Source organism: Falco biarmicus, chromosome 2 (genome assembly GCF_023638135.1).
Source record: "Falco biarmicus isolate bFalBia1 chromosome 2, bFalBia1.pri, whole genome shotgun sequence".
Classification (NCBI taxonomy): domain Eukaryota; kingdom Metazoa; phylum Chordata; class Aves; order Falconiformes; family Falconidae; genus Falco; species Falco biarmicus.
Genome location: NC_079289.1, coordinates 45,474,646 through 45,499,200, shown reverse-complemented (window position 1 = coordinate 45,499,200; position 24,555 = coordinate 45,474,646). Strand labels below are relative to the sequence as shown.

The following is a 24,555-nucleotide window of genomic DNA, read 5'->3' as shown; positions in this document are numbered from 1 at the left end:
AAAAACAAACCCCAAAAAACTGACCTCCCTTGGGCACAGTGGTTAACGTAGGGATAAGTTGGACAACATCTTGCACAACAGTTCGCTAACTCGACCTCCCTGGGGTTTCAGCTTGTCCTACTGATGCTGCTGAAGACCAGCTCCTGACCACCTCCAACACTTCACAGCTGTACTCTTGGAGCAAACCTCCACCAAAATAACTTCAGCAAGAGTTTTGCAGATAATTAAAGCAAGGCAGAAGTTACCAACCCCTCCAGATTTCAGCATGATGTAGGAACCAGCAGAGAGAGTAACAGTGTCCTGGAAAGGTGCCCATTCCCTGAACACCACATTAGTGAGAAATTATGTTTCGGGTATCAGTCAAAGATTGACAAACACGTTGCCATCTCAAGTATCAGGCCTTCAAAACGGTGCGAACTTTCATTCTGAAACCCGGAAGAGGGTACAGGTAACACACTACTGCCTGATCCACCTACAAAAGACTGCTTTCTAATTAAAGCAGTTATGTGCCATTTCACAATATTTTTTCCCTTGTGTTTACAGAAGGATTACTGCCTATTCCTTTTTCATGAAACTGGTAATTTAAGATGGGAATCAATTCTTAACATTTAACCTCACAGGTTTCCAGCAAAACTCACCAAAGCTGTTTTTTGTTTTGTGGGGTTTTTTTAGATTTCATAAATTCACCCTTTGTGCCAACACAATGAAACCAACTAATACTTTAACAAAGCAAGATGCCCCAAGACAGTATTTTTACATGACACATTTTTCTTAAAACACCTGTGAAGTGTCTATATAGGAAAACTCCACCTTAAATCTCTCAGAACTAGTCATAAAACTCCTATTAGGAGACACAGCAGTTCTGAAATCTGAGATCTGCTAATAGTATTTCAGAACCGAACCACTTCTATTTCACAGGAAAACTCTTTTCTCATTAAAACATGAACCCTTTGTGCAATCCAGTACTTGGTTTCTACACAGACACACATCCCCCCCCCCCCCTCCTTGACAGGAGATGTGACATTTGGTGACAAACACCTGATTAATATTCGGAGTGGTGAGACCAGCAGTCCTGTAGTCACACTGTACCCAAGCCTCAGAGCCATTCAGATAAGCATCAGAAGTACCACCTCAGCCTTCCAGATTTTACATCAGTAAATCTCAAAGCATAAAGGGAAGCAATGCTTTCAATACCATTTAACAGTTAATATTGCTCCAAGTTTAAAATAACTTGAACAGTTTCCATCTCATATTAAATGCTGTAAATATTCATTAACAATTAGTTTGCATACGAGGCATAATGATAATTCATTTTTTAAATTAAATTTGTGCAAGTCTTATCTACCAGTCTTAACAAGGCTTAAACACTCACCACAGTATTCAGAACTGCTCATACCGCATTAGAGGAATAATTTTCCATAAGCAAACATTAAAAAAAAATTGAACACACACACCCCCCCCAAAAAAAAAAAAAACAAAACAACTAAAAAACAACCCACCGTGAAACAGCTTAGAGGGAGAAGGGGAGGGAGGAGGGAGAAAGCAAAACCACAAAACTCACTTGACTGTAACTCGATTGGACAAATCCTGAAGATCTCCTGGGTGAAAAAGCTGAGCTTCTTTCAGTCCAATATTTTCGCACGCTTTCAGAAAAACATTTATATTATCCTGCAAAGAGAAGTAGAAGGCAGTTGCTTAGTTAAAAGCACTAAGCAGGTTTTGCAAGATGATTAGTGTGACTCTAAATGTCAAAGTCCAGCTCATGTAACTAATACTGAAAAAGCAATCTTCTGGATCACAAACACAGGTCATTTCTCATGCACACAGGCAGGCTGGGCTGCCATCTCAGTGACTGAGGGGTACGTTAAAGATTACCTGGCATAAGGCACTGGTGAGCCAGTAGGCAGCAATCACCACTTTGATGTCAGCTCGCTCAGCAAACAAACGCCCTCTTCCCAGCTTTGCACGACAAGCCTCACCTCTTGCCTTTAAAAATAACTCCAGCTACTGGCGTTCACCACCCAGAAACTCTTGGCAGGGGAGGAAGAAGAGGAGGGACACGCCGTTTCTATGCTCACAGACCGATGAGGGAATATTGCACCTGGAGTCTGGGTTTGGTTGCCGAGCTGAGCTCCAGAGACACAGAAACCAAACTGTATTCAGCTTTCCTGCTTCCTTACTTGGGTTTTTTTTTTGCTTCTTTGTGTTCGTCCTCCCTGCTCCCCCCGACCCCTCCAGCTCACAACAACATATAACAAAATATAGGTGCAGCGTATTACAGCACCCACTCGCTGCACCTGCTGCAGAGCAACAGACTCGTGAGAGCAGGGTTTAAAAAAAAAAAATTAAAAATCCAACGATATGGAGAGATTATACAACTTGTGATCGCTTTCCACTTCATAAACAATAGGCAACAGGCAAGAAATTCCTTCTCGTTAAGCCGGAATGCTATCAACAACAAAAGAATGTGCCCTCTTGCGCACTTGCACCCTTCAGCTGGGAGCCACAGGAAAAGGTACACAAAGTTACTTAATTCGTAAGCTACGCACAGCCCTGTCATTCGAAGGGTTTGTAATTCAAGGTACTGGTACCCGTGTTTAACAGTACCAAAAAGCTCTGCTTCGGCAATGTCATACACTTTAAATTGGTTTGGGTTTCGTGTTGTTTTTTTGGGGGTTTTTTTGATACATCACTGGTAACAGTTATTCCATCATTTAAAATTTATTTTTAAAAAATCCACAGAGAAAACAACAGCTGTTTTTAATACAGACAGTAGTAGTAAAACAAACCTAAGAATCTCACAACCTTCTGTTTTGAAGGTCCCGAGGATTCTAGTATTTCTTATCAGTCTGTAAACATAGCTTAATTCAAAGAAAATATTTGAACAAGGTATTCCCCGTGCAGGCTGTGGGCTTCGTGTTACCACATCCGAGAGATCCTAGGTGTCTCACACGGTGACGGTTATGCCCCAAAGCCTGATGCACGATGTGCCATGGTGGGGGCTGTTCTGCTATGGGGGGCTGCAACATGACAACGGTGATGGGGGACACAATGTGGTGGCAGAGAGGAGGGGGCTGGGAAGGATAGAGGACAGGCAACCTCGCCTCCGCACAAGCTCCTGCAGCATCCACGGGGCTGCTGGCACAAGTGGCCAAGGTACAGCTTCATGCTGGGGGGTGCAATCTCAGGAGGGGCACTTACTTTTCCCCTTCCCATGCAATGCTCCTTTTTCCTTTTCATGCATCACAGGGAAAGCTGGCTAAACTAGTCAGTTTTATTCAATTAATATTTGAGTGTCACATTAGTACCAGAACCCCAAGGACTTGAAAAGGTGTTGTTTCTTCAGCATAGAAGAGGCCAACAGGCTACAGTCGCAGGAAGATTAACTACTTGTTAAATAACAACAGACACACAACTATCACACACAACTGTCAGCGTCCAGGGGTCTGGGGAGTCCAAGAAACTGGCAGGAAAGGCAAAAGAAGGAAGCAGCAGGGTGCAAGGAACAAGCAGTTGCAAGGTAATGAACTAAGTGGCACCAACGCCAACCAAGGCAACATGCCCTGATTGGTCTCACCCATTGCCAAAACTTGAGTAAACTCCCAAAACGATGGGTTACGTCAACTTAACTGCGGAAAACAAGCATGTTGTGCAGGTAAACAAGGAAGAAGATTCAGAGATTTAGAGAAATGGATGCTGCCTACACCCTGAGTACAACAAAAACAAAGCAGAGGAGTTGCTCATCAATGACTGCTTGGCTGCACAACCACTGAACTGTCGGCACACAAGAGAATTGATTTAGAAGGTGTCGCAGCAATTAAACCTATCAAACGTCAGCCTCCTGATAAATAACACGGCCCTGAGAACATCATCGCTGACATGAGTCAAGACCTTCAGAAATGGGTCAGAGGCAGGGGGAGATAACATGGGAGGCAGAGCACAGCTAGTCACAGCACTCACGTGCAAGATGAAACATGGTTCAAAACCTGCCTGCCCCCAGCTCCTAAGCCAGCAGCTCGAGCGTGCCTGCCATCTCGCAGGTAACTGCCCCAACACCAGCTCTCCTTCAGCCACGGCCTGGAGCTGACCCCCAGAGCATCCAGAGGTGACACCCAAAAGGCTATTGCTCCAGTTTGGATATTGACACAAAAAGGTGTAATTTCAACAAATCAGCACTTCTAAATACTGTCCTTGCCAAGTTATTCTTGACCATCCCTAATCACTGTGGTAATCACCAAAGCTACAGGTCTGAAAATAGCTAGCAGATGTTTTAAACTCCACCAGAATAATGAACCTGAATATTAATTTTAAATAGCGGCACAGAAATAAGCAGAAGAAAAATGACAAGCTATCAACCTCACAATTAGATTTATCATTAGAAATGTGAACAGGAACATTGTTCGGTGATTAATGCGCTCAAATATAGAAGTCATCGCACTATTCCTTTTACCAAAATAAATGTACTTCAACAGGACTAATGGTCATTACCACTGCAGCTTCAAAGGGTATACTGCAATCTGAATCTCATCGTACTCCACAAAAATCATTAAGTATTCTGAACTCAAAAGCCTGGAGAAGCACAATACACCAGACCTATTTCCTCGTGACCACAAGTCACCGAAGCGGCGCGCTTGAGAAAAAAAAGGGTTCACACTGTGCCTAACGACAACCCTGCCACTGAGGTGTCCCCAGTCTCTGTAAATGAGGGCAGGCCCTTTACAGATTGGAATTAGCAGAGATGCAGAGAAAGAGGAGTATGATGATGAGGGAAGACAAGGGACCTATATAATGAGAACTAGAGAACGTGGTTCCGTTACACTAATAAAATGGGGCGAGCACAAGAGGTAATAACTGCTGCCATCTACCAGCACAAGGGAACCAAAACCAGAAGGGGAGAGAAGAGCTGTCCAGCCCAAAAGCTTGGTCAGGCAGATCAAATACATTTATGCAGAAAACATATAAGGTTTCTGACCATTAAAAGACGAAGCTCCTGAACTAACAGAGATAACAGACAAAAATCAACTACATGATTTTAATACACAAAGCTCAATCAGTGTATTTCTGCGAGCATGTGCAGCTGGAATTAGCATCACAGAACTACAGGTTTTAAATGACAACAAAAAATAAAGCCTGAAGTCTTAACCACAAAATTCAAGTGTAATTCATTTCTAGTATGTTTTTACTACTTCTAAGTGTTTTGGTGGGAGGGGGTGGGGAAGCTGGAAGGAGACTGGAGTGGGACTGCTTTTCCCCCCAGACAGCAGAGCATTTCAGATGCTCCCAGCACGACTTGAGTTTCCCACACACCGTACAGACTTACATTAAATGCACGGCACAGAATGCTGACTAGGTAGAGCTATTACAATTCAGCATTTCATTTTTGTCTCAAACTTCAAAGTAAACCGCACCCAAAAACTCTGCTAAGTCGTAACACAGGAGAGAGGGAGCCAGCAGTGGGAAGCAGGTCATCCACGAGCAGGCATTTAAATACCACTGTCTGGGGGACTTACAAATGATACCACACACTTTCAGGCATGCACCTGCCTTTCTGGTCCCCATAGGGTGTCACTAGCCACAAAACCTTCCCTCTGCCTGTTGCTAAAGCATCCCCCTCTAACCAACATTGAGAAGGAGCCAAGATGCCTTGCCCATACTGAAAGTGAGTGTGGTCCATGCCCTCCCTCCAATGTCCTAGGAGAGTAGGGTTGCTTTTCTCACTCCTGCATCCTCATGGACATGAGGACCGGAAAAAGCTGAGCCTTCCCTGTCCTTCCTTGCCGGACCTCAGTGCTGCTTCTGCTCCTAGGCAAGGGGGCTGCAGCCGAGCTCTGTACCTCCATCATGTGAATGGGGAGGGAACGGCAGGGCTGCTGCTGCAGTTCTCCTCGTTCCCATCACTATCTTTCAGGCCACAAAGAAAACACAAGAAGCTACTCATTATATGGGAAAATATAAGAATACAGACACCTTCCTTTAAAAAAGGAATGATTAAAAAATGTACAAATAATAATAAGAGAGTGATCAGAAGCAGCAGTGGTGCCGTGCTTGCACTGTGATCAGCTCCTAACGTATGTCACTGTGGCAAGAACTTGAGATACAGGTGAAGCAGCACTATGACAAGGAAGACAAGACAGCGCTGATAAGGTGGAGGTGGGGGAAAGTACATATGCTCCTCAACACCTCAAAAAACCCCCACCCAAATCCTGAAAAAAGGGGGGTGGGGGTGGGCACTTTCTAAAACAGGAAAAAAACACCAAAACAAAACAACCATGAGCAACAGGAAAATGAGGGAAAAGATAAAATGCAAAAAAGATCAAGACAGAGTTGACCTTAAGTAGGAAAAAAAACCCAACCCAAAACCACCAACCTGAGAATGGACATACAATGCATAAATACCAAAAAGAATTTTAAAAATCTCTTAAAGGAAAGAGCATGAAGTGAAAGGTAATTAAGAAGTCTCCGCATCATGTGCATATACCATCTTATTTTGATTACTTATATGCAATGCAAAAATCACACTAAATTCAGCTTGTATGTTTGAGCTGCAATTTAATTAAAAAAATAAATCCCTCATTATCATTATTATCTGGGTAGGGCAGCAGGAATATTAAATACATGTGTAAATACATTTGCTTTCTTTAGGGTGCAGTCATACTGTGTGGTAAGCCTGCCTTCTCCCTAGTTAACTGTTCCTCTGAAGCCCTGCGCATGCACTGAAACACAGTGAAATCTCGTAGGCATACAAGTTGTGGCACATCTTTCAGTTCACTTGGCATCTGGGAGAAAAACAATTTAATTAACGTGGTGTTTTTCTGTTTTTCCCGGCTGCGTCAGCCAACAGATGAAGACAGTTCTCCAGGTTGTCTCCTACTCTCCCGCAAATACCTACCATTTCAGTTAAAGCCCTTATTTCTACTGATACTCAAGCTCTGTTTTGTTTCTTTTTTGCTGGGGATTTTAGGGTGGGTTTTTTGCAGAGTATGAAGGGGAAGAATGGGAACAGTATTTCATAACAGCACCCTATGCTCACAGGACCATGCAGTATAAGTATTCCAGCATCATCCAGGCCATGACTTGGTGCCAGAAGTTGTTTTCAATTTCTGGGCTCAAAAAAAAAAAAAAAAAAATCCACCCAGTACCTACAGTGCCTAGCAACAAAAAACTTACAACATTTTAGGAAGAGAGATTGATGGTTTTTTCTGGCTACAGAATTCTGAAAATCATCTGACTTGATCATATGTAACAGGCATTTATCTTAGTACTATATGAAGACATTTGGAGTCACCTTGAAAGCTTACAGTGTGCCTCCTTCAGCTCAGCATTCACGACAAACCCTCTTTATTGGCATCCTCATTCTCTTAAATAAGGGTGTATTTCCATTACAACAAGAGGTAATTTCTATAAGTAGAAAATGTTTTTTGTAGATGTAGCATTCTACTGACCATCAAAGCCAGTTCATATCAGTTTCATACAGAATTTAAAGCTGCATTTGGCAGCAGCAGCACTGTACAGCTACCCGCTGTTTATATTCAGAGGTGGAGTGAGGGAAAAAACCTACAGCAGGAGCTCGTTGAACAAGTCGGGTAACTTGCTCTTCCTCGGAGGTACGTTTCGGTTATTAGTGCTGGCTGCAGCTGGGGTTAGAAGGGGTGAGGGGAAGAGTGAGGAATGGGACTGAACCAAGTTTGTGGTCTGACCACAGGCCTGGGAGCCAGGAACTCCCAATTACCACCTTGGCCTTGCATATCAGGATGCTTGATCCCCATCACCCACTCGTCCCATCTGTAGATTGTGATCCCAGCTCCTACAGCTCTGTTTCTCTGAAGGCTGCTAACGGGTTCGACCTTGAACAGAAAGGAGGAGTAGGAGGAATGGAATAGCTGAACTAGGGTTTTTTCCTCCCATTTTGGGCCCAAAACTAAAAATAATAATTAAAACAATCATCCTACAGGCGTAATTTGACTTAGAGTGACCTCAGGGCTTTTGTTCAGTAAATTATACCACCTGTAACAGAGTGCGCTGAGCACTGTATTGGCCAAAGATCAGAAACGATGCTAATTGCTTTGCCACTCCCCTCTGCACGCCCTTCGTTGTTTTTCCACATTGGGTAAAATAATAAATTATTGTGATCCTTGACACAGGGATTCCCTGCCCCAGCTCTATGCATGATTACAGACACCAACTCTTCAACAACTCATTTCCAGTTTTCCTCTCAAAAAGCAGGTGCTCCCATTGCCAATACAAACTCTCCCATTACCTTAGTACTCCCAGTACCAGTAACTGTAAATCAGCTGGGAAGAGGAACTTTCCCCTTCACCACTGCCATTCACAAGTCTCAGGGTTCAACCACCATGGAAACCACATTCTGAAGCAGACTTACCAGGTAAGAACCATTCTGGTTTTGGACAAAAAGCCTCATTCATCCCCCAGACCCCAGCTCCATGTAATGACAGCAGCTGGTCACAGACCTCTGTAAGACCAAGGTGTGTGTTGAAGGATCTTCCCCACAGTTTGTTCCTCAGCTCCCAGTGCTGCCCACCGCTGTGTGTAATGGCCAGCACAAGACCTCTCTGCCCAGCTCACCTCATTGCCTGCAACCTCTCACAGCACTGAGCACCACAGTTTCTTTCCAACAGGAGTAATGGGATTAAGGAAAACGCACAACAGAAATTAATGGGTTCATTTTGAAGCAGGACTTCTGGGTTGACAGCTGTTGAGGTGCTTGACACAGAAAGGGACCAACTGTCCCCAGTGACTCAAAAGCCCTCCCAGGCCCATGTCTCTTACATGTCTCTACAGCATAACCTTTACTATGACAGTACAGCTCAATAATACAGCACCAATGTGTACCAAACGAGCCTTTTACTGATAAGAGAGAGTGAATATCAGGTTGTAAACTGCAGGTGTGTTTCTGGGATGTCACTGCTACCAGTAAGGCCAGCTGGAAAGGAGAAGGGCAGAAGTACAGCACGTGGGCACCCCATGCAGACATGTCTTGTTATCAAGAAAGCTCTCTGTACTTCACAGTTTCATCCCGTTTTGGACAAGACAAGGGGAATTTAGCTCGCCCAGTCACAGGCACTTTTACTGTAAAGAAAGTATAGTCTCAGAAAGCTAATACGGAATAAACATCCTGGGCTATTTCTGTGTTTAGACAAGCCTTAACTTTCCCACCAGTTAGTTGCATTCCAGTCAAAGTCAAGAAAAAAAGGAAAAAAAAGAAAAAAAATAATCAAGTGATGTGCTTTTCACCCCAAACGGTTTATACAAAACAGACTTTATAAGCAAAGTGTGTTAAATACTCCAGCGCCAAGTCACTCCACTACACAGAACTGGAACGACAGTAATCCACTTAAAGGTGAAACTCCCCTGAAGCCTAATGAGTAATAAAAGAAGACCTCTTGTTCTTGAAACACAAAGTTTTGGCCGGGCTTGCCTCCCCCCACCCTTTTTTTTTTTAGTGGTATACAGAAGCTTTTCTGTTTTGCTTGCACAGGTTAACAGTTTTATATAGATAAAATTGAGCCCCTCTACACACAGGGCTTGAAACAGAGCAAGTTGTCTCAGATTCTTATTTCACGTAGTCCCTGATTTTTCAACTATAATTCATTACTCCATTCTTCCTAAAACAGAATTTGGAAGTTCAACTTTGCATCCTTTAGGAGCCAGATATCTTTTGTTTCTCAACAGGAGCAGCATCCTACTACTGTATGTAACCCTTGCTGCCCTACATGGGCTTGTCCTGTGCTGTTGAGAAGCTCTCCCAGCACACCCGGATCAACGAGCAGGTTGGGAGACAACTTGCCTTGCAGCCCATCTGAACTCCTGCATTAGTGCCGGGCCTCCTCATGTCCCTCCCCGCCCTCGTGCCCCACAGAAAGCACGCCTGGTCACCAAACAGCTCAGTCCTCTGCATTTGGCAGCATTTGATGCGGGTATTGTATTCAATAGCTCCTTTACATACATCACTGGCGGAGGGTGATTCAGCACAGGCACACAGGCACAGAGGTGTTCAGACAGGCATTAAAACATGTGGTATGAGGATTTTGTACCAAACAGAAGAGTGCGCAGCACAGCTGTACAGCTCCAGCACTGATACCACAGCAAAAGCTGTCACCGCTGCAATTAACTTCTACTGTCTTTGGAAATTGCCAACAAATTTTAAACAAAGCACATCAATAAATATCTGACAAGCCAGAGAAAAAAAAAACAACCACTGTAGTGTCCAGCTAATGAAGATTTAACACAGATAAAGACTGACTGTTGCAAGAAATCTCAAAACCATGCTTCCTTGGCAAACGCAGGAGAAATCAGATTATAAACAACACCAGTATGATTTAAGGTGTGTACCTTTTCTACGTGGTTGACATTCTTTTTCCAGTTAGGAAGGAATGTTTCTTTACAAACACAGAAACAGTCATCAGTTATTTAAAGAAATAAAAACAGCAAAAAAAGGGCAGAGTATATCACAGACTACAGCTGACTGAGTTCATAAATGGAATTTGTTTGTAGTTTGTTTGGCAACTGGATTTATGTATTTTGTTAAGTGCTGGCAAGTTGAGGTGAAAAATGTCACACTTTTTCAGAGCTTTGGTTCAAAGCAGGAGGAGGGACGAAAAGGTTCCACATTAGAAAGTTCCTGCTGCCAATCATATTACTTTAGCACTAGTTTACCAGAATTTTTGAATGAATTAATTACCATTTTGACATCTCATCCCAGCAACACACTGGAAGCGTCGGTTTGGAAGACATGATCTCATTTAAAGCTTCCCCAAAATACTACTTTTGATTCACACGCATTAGCCAACAGGCACAGCACTTACCGTCTCCTGACAAGCAACCAGGGCGAGTAGCTGAACCACTGTTTCTTGGGGTTGGCACCCATATAATTTCTCCCCACTAATGCCTCCTAGATACATTTCACTTCATCATCACCCACTCAAAACCTGTCAAGTTCAATCTGTTGTCTGGGTTGATCGAAGTCTTGAGCAGCTACTAAAAATGTCACAAAGAGTTTGCATCAACCTCCTCTTTCCCCACACCCTACATTTCAAAGTGTTTAGGCAGCAACAGAAAACAATTAAAGGAAATTCAGAGCTAAGGCTGAAACATACCATATGTTTTCAAGCAGAAGGACACAAAACATCAGTAAACCACTGCCGAGATTACATACTCCCACTATCAGGCATTGAAAGACTACAGAACAATGTCATCTCTAACTATTAATAACCATACTTCCTTTCTAGCACACAACCCTCTTTTCTTAATTGTCTAAGAGAGGTATTTCCATACAAGCCACATTCCTCTTTCCCATAAGACAGCAGAAAGAGTACCAGAAGTGATTTATAGTTCCGCATACATTCCTAGCGGGTCTTGCATCACTCTTAACATTTGCTAATTTATAGTTTTAGATTCTCAGAACACAGGTCAGACTTTTTCTTTTCTTTTTACTTTTTTGTTTGTTTGTTTGCAGGATAGTCTATGACAGAATTGCACTGAGAGTCCAAATTTCACCCCTACCCTACTCCCCCACTCTGAATTACTGATTGACCTCAGGAAAGCCACTAAAACTACCATTGCCCACAGTTTGCTATATTCTGGTGTAGAACCAAAACCATGGTAAAGAGATCTTTGCTAAGTACTCAGAAGCCTAATATATTAAAAAAAAATTTTATATAAGAGGTAAGACTTTTCTTACATTTTTAAGCATAATGATCAGGTTTCTAAAATGCTTCATAAATTTACAAAGACCAACAACAATTTATAACTTTCTATTATTTTTTTTTTTTTTCAATCAGGATTTTCATTCCCCCAGTTTGTGCCCCCATTATATTTTCCCAAATTTGAAACAACATCTGCTTAGGAGTTTGCAGTACAAGCAACTGAAACATCCAATTTTTACAACGGAAACACACATGCTAATTTCCGATTGCATTTTCTGTGGCACTGACAAAATCTCACTAAAATTCATTAGGTAAGAAATCTGACACATTGTTTGAGGACTACATTTGAAATACCACGCTGTGTCACTTCCCAGGTGAGAACGTATTCTCTCAAGGTAATATCATAGAATGATTTGGGTTGGAAGGGACTTTAATAATCATCTAGTCCACCCCAGCCCACCCCCCCACGCCCCCGCAATGAACACAGACATCTTGAACTAGATCAAATTGCTCAGAGCTCTTGTCCAACCTGACCTTGAACGTTTCCAGGGATGGGGCATCTACCACCTCTTCAGACAACCTGTTCCAGTGTTTCACCACCCTCATCATAGAAAATTTCTTTATATCAAGTCTAAATCTGCCCCTTTTAGTTTAAAAAACCCTTGTCCTATGACAAAAGACCCTGCTAAAATGTTTGCCTCCATTTTTCTAAGAAATTTTCTAAGCCCCCTTTAACTATTGAAAGTCCACAATAAGGCCTCCCTGGAGCCTTCTCTTCTCCAGGCTGAACAACCCCAGCTCTCAGCCTTTCTTCATAGCAGAGGTGTTCCAGCCCTTTGAGCATTTTTGTTGTCCTCCTCTGGACCCACTCCAACAGGTCCATGTCTTTCCTTTGGTGAGGACTCCAGAACTGGGTGCAGCACTCCAGGTGGGATCTCACCAGAGTGGAGTGGAGGGGGAGAAACACCTCTTTCAACCTGCTGGCTACACTCCTTTTGACGCAGCTCAGGAAATGGATTGCCTTCTGGACTGCAAGTGCACATTGTTGGCTTATGTCCAGTTTTTCATCTACCAGTACCCCCAAATCCTTCTCCTCAGGGCTACTCTCAATCCCTTCATCCCCCAGCCTGTATTGATACTGGGGGTTGCCCCAATCCAGGTGCAGAACCTTGCACTTGGCCTTGTTGAACCTCATGAGGTTCACACGGGCCCACTTCTTGAGCTTGTCCAGGTCCCTCTGAATGGCATTGCATCCCTCAGGCATTTCAACTGCACCATTCAGCTTGGTGTCACCTGCAAACTTGCTGAGGCTGCACTCCATCCCTCTGACTATGCTATCGATGAAGATATTAAACAGTACTGGTCCCAGTACGGACCCCTGAGGGACACCACTTGTCACTGATCTCCACCTGGACATTGAGCTGTTGACCACTGCCCTCTGGATGTGACCATCCAACCAATTCCTCATCCATCAATCCATGAAATCCATACCTCTCCAATTTAGAGAGAAGGATGTTGTGGGGGACCATGTCAAAGGACTTCCAGAAGTCCAGACTGACAATATCCATAGCTCTTCCCTTGTCTACTGATGTAGTCACTCCATCACAGAAGGCCACTGTATTGGTCAGGCAAGACCTGCCCACAGTAAAGCCACGCTGGCCATCTTGAATCACCTCCCAGTCCTCCATGTGCCTTAGCACAGCTTCTAGTAGGATCTGTTCCATGATCTTGCCAGGCACAGAGGGGAGGCTGACAGGTCGGTAGTTCCCAGAGCCCTCCCTCCTGCACCCATTTTTAAAAAGGTTAATGCTTCCCATTTCCCATTAATCTCTTGCTTCCCACAAGAAAAAGGAAAACAACACTTTTGGCAAGTTCTGTTACCTGCAGCATAAAAAGGATATTGAATGAAAAGAGGTCGATAACTACTACTGTATAGAGGAACCTGATCTTATTTCTGCCATTTGAAGTGCTCCTGAGCCTGCATTAGATGTATAAGCTGCCTTAGAAAGGACATCACACGTGTGATGCAGGGCATGAGTTCTGTCAGACCATACCCACTTTCGCTTCCTCCCCCTTCCTCCTCAGTTTTAGACATACTGAAGTTGAAAGTCAGAAGAAACACCGACTGCTACTCTAAAACAAAAATCTCCACTGATGTAAGGATTATGCTAAGTAACTAGAAGTCTCTTAAAATACTTGTCTTTCTGAATTCCCCAAAATCTTGCTGAGCATATGCAACTGGAAAAAGAGGCATCATTGCTCATTAACTTTGTTTACATATTGAAATTACCAGCTTTTCATGAAAAAAGACATGTATCATCTTGTGCCTTGCCTTATGAAAAGCAATACAAGACTAATCAGCCTCCAGGTGAAAGACATCAAATATGACTTGGGCAACTTCATCCTTCGCAGCAGCGCTGTGTATACATTTACCCGGTACCTCTGAACTTAACACTTCAGAGACAAATCAAAACCCCAAGAGCCAGGCCAGCCGTGAGAGAGGGTGATGTGGGCAGGGCTCAAGGCAGAACCCACATCTGCTGCATCAGCTGTAGTGTGTCCTGGTACTCTTCAAAAAGGTGACTTAAACCTTCAGAAGAAAAAACACCACTCCACATAACTCAGTATTACTCGTTCATCGCTGCAGAAAGAAAACATCAGACAAGCAAACAGACATGTCAAATGGTTACCAGCTCATTAGCTAGCTCTCAGCCAAAATTTACGAGGCTATTTCTTATGAACATTTTTGGGCCCCGTTAATGAATGCACAGCCAGCAATTCCTTCCAGGTTTGAGCTTTTATTCTTTGGTGTTTGGTAGCAAAGCAAACAACAGTAGCTTTCGTGTAACTTAGTCCATGTATTTGTGTATTTGCCCTTCCTCATTGTTCACAAAGAATAGAAAGAAGTTCATACACTCATTTTCTCATACCAGACAAGCTACTATTAATATTACTAATGTAGCCCATACTAATCAAATTCACAGAGCAGGAGTTTACAATTTTTAAAAATCAAATTATTAGAAGAGAAATACAAAATGCAAGAAGTCAGAAAGCATGGACCAATATAAAGGCTATACTAGACACAAGGAGGTGAACAGCAGGAGAAAATAATCAGGATTTTCAATATGAAGTAGTGAACTGCAGAATTAGAGCTGCTTTGAAAAAAAATTGTATTTTTAAAATTAAAATAAATCCTCTCATATTAATATTACCATCAGATTTTTCAAATTAAAGTGGAAAACAGAACTAATTTGATTGAGTAATCTAGAAAAGGAGCTTTGTAGCCAAGTCCTAAATAAAACATAAAACTGAAATAATCTTCACTTTGCAAATGTGGATTTTACCTGAAAAAAAAAAAAATTTAATGTGTCCTATAATAAAGTTAAAACGTCATCTGCATGCCATTCCCCTCCAACACAAAAAAACCCAAATGAAACCAAAACCTGTCAAGAAAACTTTCCCACAGAAAAGAAAATGTTGGCCAGCTCTACTTGATGACAAGAGATAAGGAAATACCAGGGTGGTTCCACAGTTTGCAAAGTGTTAGACACAAAGGCTTACAAAAATATTGTTTAATGGCAGCATTTTTACGTTCTCCACCCTGTCTTTATCTTCTCTTTCATTTTGGTATAGCTTTCTTTTACATTTCTCCCTCCTTACCTTTATTGTTCCCTACTTTCCTGGTTTAGAAGGTACATGCCGATGATCTCCATAACAAAGCGGTTCTCCCCCACTCTTTGAGGTGGTTGCCTTGGTGCAAGTGGAATTAATACCTTCTGATACATTAAGTAAATTATATAATGTAGTGGTATATTATATTTCATTAAAGAGAAGAATGATGTTTGAGTAGCACTTGTCAGAAGGGCACGTTGGGCCTTGGTGAACCAGGAAAATGAGTGTTTGAAATACCCTACCCAGAAACCCATCAAGACACTCTTCACCCTATAGGATTCCAAATTCCCCACTAGAACAAAAAACCAAACAAAAATACCACTCTACAGTGTTTCAGATGCCCATGTTCAAAGCTGGGACTGCCTAGAGATGCGCAGATTTATTCTCTTGTGTGAAAGGGAAACAGAAGTTCACAAAAAGCCTTCTGCCAAAGCTGAAGAACTTAATGAAGATGACATTTGGCACTAATATTCATCCAGCACTCACACTGAGACAGTTATCAACATCTCTACTCATTTGAAATCAGGGGCCAACTTTAAAAAACATGCACTTATGTTATTTCACTTCCAATTCTGAAAACCCAACAGTTCTCTGCTCTGCCCTGTGGTTTGCCCTCACGCCTCTGATGTGATGAAATGCTTCCCAACCACAGGGCGAAGTGTTGGACTTCCATCTCACAGAGGCTGCAAGGAAAGATAGATAGATGGTCTTAGAAGACCAAATTGTTACATTGCAAAGCAAAGTTCCCATTAGCTACCACTCTCCAAAGAAGCTATCAACTAACTCTGAGTTTGCTTCGCCACCTGGTCTCAGCTGGAAACTTACTTTAACTGAAATTTTGCCTTGCTACAGCACACACAGTTATTCCTCCTGAGCAACAAGCAATGTATTATTATGACAGATATGTTGAGCTTGCATATACTACATAAAACCCATTCATCTTCCCACTGTCTCGTGATGTCTTATGACTTCCATCCCAGTTTATGAGTCTCTGTGTTCAGCCAACTGTGTTGGAAACATGAGGTTTCTGGGGAACAACGACACTGCAGCCAGAGATGCACCTCCAAAAATGCTCAGCAGGGCTTTGTTGGAAAATATGCTGTCAGACCACAATGTCCTCCCCCTCATGTAATTATACCCAAACCATCTCACATGAGGGGGTTCCAGCTGAAGCATCCGTATTTATCGAGAACCAGGTTTTCTCTGGGCTTGCTTTTGCTAAGCATTGATTTTATTTCTATCACTCCCACCCTCTGAGAGTGCTGAGCAAAATGATTTTGCAGGATCTGAACCCAGCAAGATTTGTAAATTTGAGTCATCTTCTTTAAATACCATCTCTGTTTCACATAAGTATGGACCAGAAAAAGTGGATTTTTAAGGCAGACTGCACTTGCACTACCGTGCATAATGAAACCTCATCACCCACCATCCTCTGACTTTTTGGTTACCCTGTTACCATTTCTGCCAGAAATGCCTGAGGGCTTCAGGAACTGCTACTCTGCACCGGTTTGCTTGCCTGCTCTGCTGTACTAGGGAAAACACGTGTAGCTCTTTGCACAAACCATGTTTTAGACAGTTTGGAAGATAAGCAGAAATTAAATTTTTGTTTTCCAGAAACTATTTTAATGCAAAGGTTTTAAATGGCATTTTTTTAAAAATGGCCAACATTAAAGCAAACAAACCAACAGCCACATCCCAGCCAACTCCCTTCAGGAAACCTATGGGAATGTCGCCATCTCCAAAACCTGCCATGGGCTGGTAAAAATCAACCTGCCCCAAGTGGCATCTTTCTGCGACTACTGCTGAAGTTAGTCTTTTGCACCCTGCAATTGGCATGCCTCATTGCTCAGGAAACCACCTTAAGAGCTGTATGGACATTTCTTCAGTCACCTGTCTTTCACCATCCTATCCCTGCAACAGCTGTGGTACCTGCCTTAACCCCACTGAAGCAGTTTTCCAAACTGGCACAGAAATGAACAGAAAAACATGGCTAAGTGAATGGCTAGATCTCACCCAAACCATGGGAGGCATGTGCCTCAGAGGCGAAGCAGAGCAGCAGGGGCGAAGCAGCATGAAGTGGAGGTCAAGTTATGGCCCCAAAGAGTTGTAACAAACACTCTCACACAAGGCACAGCCCAGCCTTCCTGTGCCATGCCAAACTGGGGATGAATTTAATCAATATTTTATAAGCTTGCCTAGTACCAATTCAGCATTTTTTGTGAACTGAATGCCAAGTTTTTTTTCAGTATTTAATTGTCAAAACACACATATTTATCTGTGCCACCATGTTTATACCTGAACCACTGCAATCCACACCCAAAACCAGCTAAGATGTGCTTGGAATTTAGGTGATCCTGCTAATATAAAGCCCCTGTTCGATTTTATGATAACTAAGGTGTCATAAAAGTAAATATGACATATATTAATAATGCATTTACTCCATTTAAAAAAAAAACAACAAAGCACCAAGCACCTCACCCTAACTCAATAAAAAAAAATTATAGCACAAAATATTCCACATAAACCAGAATATTTCATTATTTACATAGGCTTTCACTTCCTATTTTACTTAAAATTTGTTTTCAAAATAACCATGAACTCAAAGAAACAATACAATGAAACCCTTCTGGAGATTCAGCTGAACATGCCTGTTGAACACTGCATTTCTGTACCGCTGAGAAAACCTGCCAAGTATTTGAAGTAAACACAACACATACACACTTACGTGGTAGTCAAATATATTAACTCTCTAGAGAACAGAATGAAACCTGAGCAAATTCCTAGAAGGGAAAAAAACACAAAGGAAAAAAAGAAACAAGATGCCTTTGAAACCATTTGTTTCCTTCTGATAATCAGACTGCCACAAAACTGTCAAGAATATGGGAGGTTTGCTTCCTTTTAATCAGAAAAGCCAGGAGACAAATGCTAGCTGCCCAACGATGAATGGATAAAATGTTTTGGAAACGGACTTGAGGACATGAGTCTAGAGGACTGCGAAGAGAAGCTGTAGAAAGAACATGATCAAAAGATGTTTGGATTACAGGATTTGCAAGACACAAATTCAAGTTGCAGCATTTGTTTATCCTTTAGGAAAAAAAAAATTAAAAAAGGTCATCTCTTGAAGTCAAAACTTCCATCAGGTTTAAAGAAAAAAAAATTCCCCCTAACAACTGTAATTTCTAAATCTTAAAAGTTTGGTGGGGAGTAATTAATGCAAGACTGAAAGACATGGAAATCCGAAGTGAGAGCCACAGAAGTATATATATGAAGCCACAGAAAACACCGTGGGATAAGCAACTTACAAGCCATGAAAATATTTCTAGAACATGGCAAGCCAGCCTTCTGGCTAATTCCTTCGCAAGCTCTTTCCACCTCTAAACCCTACAGTTCATCAGCCACAGTATCCTGAGCCTATCAGGTATCAATGCATGCTTTTCCATAAATGCAAAACCCCACCATTTTCAGTTTGAGTTTTACATGCTGGGATGAAAGCTGGGCTCTTCAAACCTGGCGTCACTGAGCACATTCAAGTCTGGGAAAACACATCTCCCCTCCCTCCACTGCCACCGTAAGCACCATCTTCTGGAACCCTCCCATTACGGTCCTCATAATAACAATCTTCTGAAACTGAAGTATTTTATGTAAAACCTTTTCCATGGGTTAATACAAAACATCATCTCACTCAGTAACTATTCTGAAGTGGTATTTTAATAATACCACTGGATGATCTTGGTTTACGAGAATCATTCACCTTTCCTCCCCTTTATTTTTGAAGACTTGTAGGAACTAGAAACAACTTGAAGGAACAATTATACACTACAAGAAAGATACCAACTAAACATCTAATGAATAATCTGAATTTTTGCATCTGGAAACAAACAAACAAAAAAATGCATATAAACCCAACAGTTCTTACAGTTAGGATTCAGGACAACATTAAAGCCACCACAAAAATTAAATCCAGCCTATGGTTTTCTGGTTTGGATCGAATGGCTACTTCAGAGGCCATTTAGGCAATCAAACTGCTGATAGAATAACTGTTCTGTCCTCCCCAGAATGATTTTGGTTTCATTTGAATTTTTTTGAATGCCTCACGGGAAAAGAATGTGCAGCTCTCATTATTCACAAGGCTAATACCCTAAGCTTTTCTGGGACAAAGGCAACTAATACTTTCTATATTTATTTGATGTGGAAATGCGCATTCTCAGTTCGTGCAATAATATATGGCAAGTTAATTCAATCTTATGACCTCCAGCCACACTTACCTACACTTCTCTAATGAGATACATGGTTGACCAGCAAAAGCAGATGTACTGTGGGCTCATCCCACTAAAACATACAAATAAAAGTATCTAGAGATGTTTTGCATTCTACTCCTACTAAGAAATCAGGTAACATTCCCTAATGTTGACACTGCATGTTTACCATAAAGTGGATGTTCCGTTTGTTAACAGGAATCATGCATATGTCACTGTTTATCTTGGGTTTTTAAAGATGAGACCAATAGAGTTGTTGTGACAGGACTAAATGGCCTAGATACCCTAGTACACGTGAATAGCCAAAAAGGCTTTTTTCTGGGGGGGTGGGTGGTGGGGTGGTGGTGGTTGGTTTTGTTGTTGGTTTTTTTTGTTTGTTTGTTTGGGGGTTTTTTGTTTGTTTGTTTTTTGTTGGGGTTTTTTTTTTGGGGGGGGGGGGGGCAGGGAGAAGGATGAAGTAAAAAATATTTGCATTTGTTTACCCACAAAAGGGTTTCTGATGCTAAATGGCTACAAAATTTACCCTACGGTCTCTTGACAGCAACTTTGCCAAACAGCATACAGGAAATCTTTTACATTTCCTGTGAAAATGATTACATCTGTCTCCCCCCTCTCCCTCTGACAATGTGATTTACAGCCAAAACATTGGCAAATCCCTTAACTGAAGCCTGAAGAGAGATCATTGCATCAGAGTTATTTTAATGCAACCTAAACTTTGCTGTGGGTGGGGAGAAGCAGATTCTAAAAATATTCCAGTTACACAGAACATTTCCTAGTCTGCTTATTCCCTAATAAAGGGACATCTGAAGTGGCTTGTGAATATAAAATAGGATGGTGGCCTTTAAATAAAGGGAAGTAACACTGTATAGGTTTGTGCACAGCAGCCGTCATCTGTGTTTGATATATCTGGGGATGATTAAGCTTCACAGTGACAACCTAATTAAAGGTACAGACCCAAATCACAGAACAGGTAACCTTTGTGGTTTAAGGCAACATATAAAGGGTACAATTTTAAACAGAAAGGGAAACAAAGCTAAATTTTGAAAACTTAGTAGGTTTTTGTAGCAAGACCATGTAAGAACAACAAGCAAGAAAGCTCTCATTAAAACCAAAGAGAACTTGGTGTCATACCCCAGATACTAGATTTCATGCCGCTACTTACCAAGCCAGCTATTGGAGTTGACAGACGATTGATTTTCTTAACGATGCCAGGTTTGATCTTGTTAATCAAACTAGAAAGAAGACATATGATTTTGTTACATAATCAACTTTAAGCATGAGCATCAATGCTTATTAAGAAATACTTTGCATGTAGTGCTACCTACATGACTTGAACCAAGTAAATCTGAACCTATTTTTTTTAGTACACATAAATAGCCAAAAAGGCTTCTTTGGGGAGGGGGGAATGAAGAAAAAATTATTTGAATTTGTTTACTCACAAAAGGGTAATAAGTCTTTTAAAATCAGTTTTCCAAGAAGTGACAAGTAACAACAGACCATACAAGCAAAAATAGGCTAAGCTGCACACACACATGCACAAAAAGAGATTTCTGAGAATGACAAAGTGAGAAAAAAGTAAAGAAAGTGCCTGGGTAGCCATGGGCAGAAACGGATCAGTGTTACTATTACACGTGTGGTGATGTTGATGACACTCAAATTTCCCTTTTAAAGACTTTCTTCACATAAAAGTTCTGATACGGAAGATGGCAAAAATATATCAGAATATTAACTTTCAGAGTTCAAGGTGAAAGCATTGATATTCCTGTAAGTGTAAGAAATCATCTGAGTTTTCATAACGTTGTCAAGCCCCGTACAATGTGTGCCACAATAATTTTTGGCAAACGTGACTAACACACACAAGTAATTTTCAGTTTCGGCCAGAAGAAACTCTGCCTCATATCACTCTTACTTTATACAAAATTCATAATTAAACTAAGACAGGACAGACTAACATGTCACTGTTAAATACACAAGCCCGAACACATACCTTGTCCTGCAGTGAGGAAAAGACACAGGATTCCTTGCACCTTTATATCCAAGGTTTCAGTCATAGAGGTAGTGAAATACTGTGGTTCACCAAATTACATGCTAGACCACAGGAGCGACACAGAATGGGAACTGAGGATACCCTGCAGGCTTCATCTGCCTATATACCTTTGAGGATTTTGGACTTGCTCCCTCTTCTTGCTGCTTCTTGTCTGGCCAGACCCTTTACCCCACAAAGCATCGGCAAACATTTGTGATCTACCCACACCAATACAGAGTCAGGACTTGGGAGTTTAAAACTCTGTGTAGGAAAAGGCATTTTTTGCTGAAGCAGCAAATGTATTTGGAAGATAAACAGAAAGAGAGTTACCTAGATACACTGGAATGGAGAATAGATTTCTATGTGCCTGCAGAAGAAATAATGGCAGCAGGTCCTGAGATTTTTCAACTGCATTAAGTTATTTAGTAAACAAAATACATTTGATGACTTTTCCATGACAAGGAAAAAGAAGTGATCTGCTGAGGTGGAATTAATAAACAAAAAGTTACCCGACATCCCACCCCCCACCCTTTTTTTTTTTTTTTTAATCTTCCAAACACATAGGTTTTATTTGTTTTAGCGTACTTAAGAACATGAAGTAGCATGTGATCACGAAAGCCTTAGTGATTTCTTCCTCTAATGTATACACAGGAGATCTGGTAAAATGTAAAAGGCTTTATTTTGTCAACTCAGTCAACATGTACACTTGGTCATTAAGTAAGCCAAACAAACCAACTGGACTGCTACAGGAGTATGTGGTGCAAGTGTACATCTTATCTGCTATAGTTTCAGTCAAATACACCATCTCCAGAGATAACGTATCTGTGGACACTAAATTAGCCACGTCCCAGGTAAACCAAGGAAATGGGCAATGTCATGTCTGGTTTGTTTCAATTATTTAAGATCTTGCACTCTGACTTTTCAGCAAAGTAGACATCTGAAAACCTTTCCCATCTTGCTCTTTTCTACTTCCACAGAATTTCTATGAAATCACTTCTTGTACTTTGAGTATGTCAAATTTAAAATTATGACACAGGAAGACAGCTATATGATTTAGTGCAACATAATGAGGCATCTTGCTTTCAAGAAAGCTGCATGCCTCCTAAGGCAAGCTGCTTAGCTGAAGAAATTACAGGATGTTTTTTCTTGCATATGGCTATTAAGTACAGATAAATTTAACTGATTTGCATTTGGCAGATGGAGGCTCATATTCTTTTGCCAAATAAGCGTCAACAATGAAGATATCAAAGAATTAGAATATATCAGTTTACTGCCAGCTCTTAAAGACACTGTTTAAAAGTTACAGCTGAACACAATACACACATCCCACTAAATACATACCTGAAGAAAGATCTTCTTATTAAAAGTATACATTATTTTTATTACCACATTCAGTCTAGTTAACATTTGATTACCTAAGTAATAAGAATACAATGTCCATCTCTACGAAATGATTCAAAATTAATCAACTCCCCATATCACAAAGAAAACTACAGAAGAAACTAGCAAGACAGAATTAATGGGCGAAGTGCCAAAACAGAAACATAGAAGGACAAGGACAGAAAAGACAGTAATATTCACAGAAGGGAAAATGCAGGGATGTTGCCTTTTGGCATTGCTTTGATTATTTTTGGTATATAGTAAAAAAAATTTCAGAGAACTAAACCTTTATAAATATTTTCTGAAAGTTAGCTTGGCTGAACTGATTTAAGAGTGGTTCTGAGATTCAAGAGATTTTTTTAAGTGTCCCAGGTAGCTCTCTAAAAAGATTTCTCTTGCACTAGCATTCTAATGACATTTACACCTGCTGTTCCTTAAAATACTAAGGGATTAGCACCACTTCCAGTCCTGAAACCTGTTCCAGTAAGTACAAAACCAATTACAGATATGTGGAAGAGACCTGACAAGTGGGTATTTTACATCTCTGACTCAGTCTAGCAACGAAACCAGACAAGTCCCATTATTGCCAAGCCTATAATATATAAGCATAAGGAAGCTTTTGGAGAAAGCACTCCAAAAAGAGCTGAGGTCAGAGTTTGCTGTTGAAAGCAATAACGAAGTCAGTCCAGAAAGTCCTGAAACCTGGACTGCACGTGCACCTACCTGACAACATATTTCTGTGTTATGCTGAGACCCAGTCCATTTACTTTAATCACCCTAAAGCATTTTTTTAATGTTTTTATAAAGTATGCCAAATGACATCCAATAGGTTCTAAGGTACCGAGATACTTGGATGTAACTGTTTGAGCAGTATTAGTAACGGACACATAAAATCAAATGCCTGCCTGTCAATTTACAATTTTGTAAAGTTCACTTCTGAAATTTAGTACCTTTTAAAAGAAAATTTATCCTAGTGTAGACTTGTCTGGTAGGACTAGGTAGCTTTCAGGATTTAAAGAAAACCAGCACACAGAGTTTACAATAATTTCTTACTAGGGAGTGGGAATAGAGGACAAAACCCCAAACATTAACAACAGCGAGTACAGGGATAAATGAGTGCTCTGATCCCAGCCATGGCCACATCACCTTGCACAGGCTGAAGAGAAAGCCCAGCGATACCATAAGCAACATAATCAATAAAACCAATCAACTGGCCAGATGATCAGCACGATCCACTCTGTAACACACGAAGAAGTGTGTGGGACAAGCCATGGGACATGTAGGTCTATAAAGAGGATGTCTGAAAATTGTTCTTCCTTCTGACAGCAAACAACAGGTATTACAAAAATTAAATTACTTATTACAAAATACTTCTGGTACTTCAGAAAAGAATTTCAGGGGTCACTAAGGAAAGCAGCCAACTAATGTTAACCTGAAGAACATAGGCAAGTCAATACTCACTCGCACAACAGGACTCCATTTTCTAGAGCTGCTCGAAAGTCATTGGTTCCAAAGCTTTTCCCAGTAACTGTCTATAAAAATAAGAATTGAGAGTTAA

General features: G+C 41.2%; 1 protein-coding gene across 8 annotated transcripts in view; it reads right to left on the bottom strand.

Moving 5' to 3' along the window:
* LMO7 (LIM domain 7) overlaps positions 1–24,555 on the bottom strand; it is a 131,041-nt gene that overhangs the window by 72,544 nt on the left and 33,942 nt on the right. For all 8 annotated transcript variants that reach the window (XM_056328302.1, XM_056328295.1, XM_056328294.1 and 5 more), the window contains exons 2-4: positions 24,459–24,529; positions 20,754–20,823; positions 1,562–1,668 (exon numbers count right to left, since the gene is read on the bottom strand). In XM_056328302.1, the coding sequence (XP_056184277.1) occupies positions 1,562–1,668; positions 20,754–20,823; positions 24,459–24,529 (248 nt within the window). The remainder of the gene's footprint in view (positions 1–1,561; positions 1,669–20,753; positions 20,824–24,458; positions 24,530–24,555) is intronic.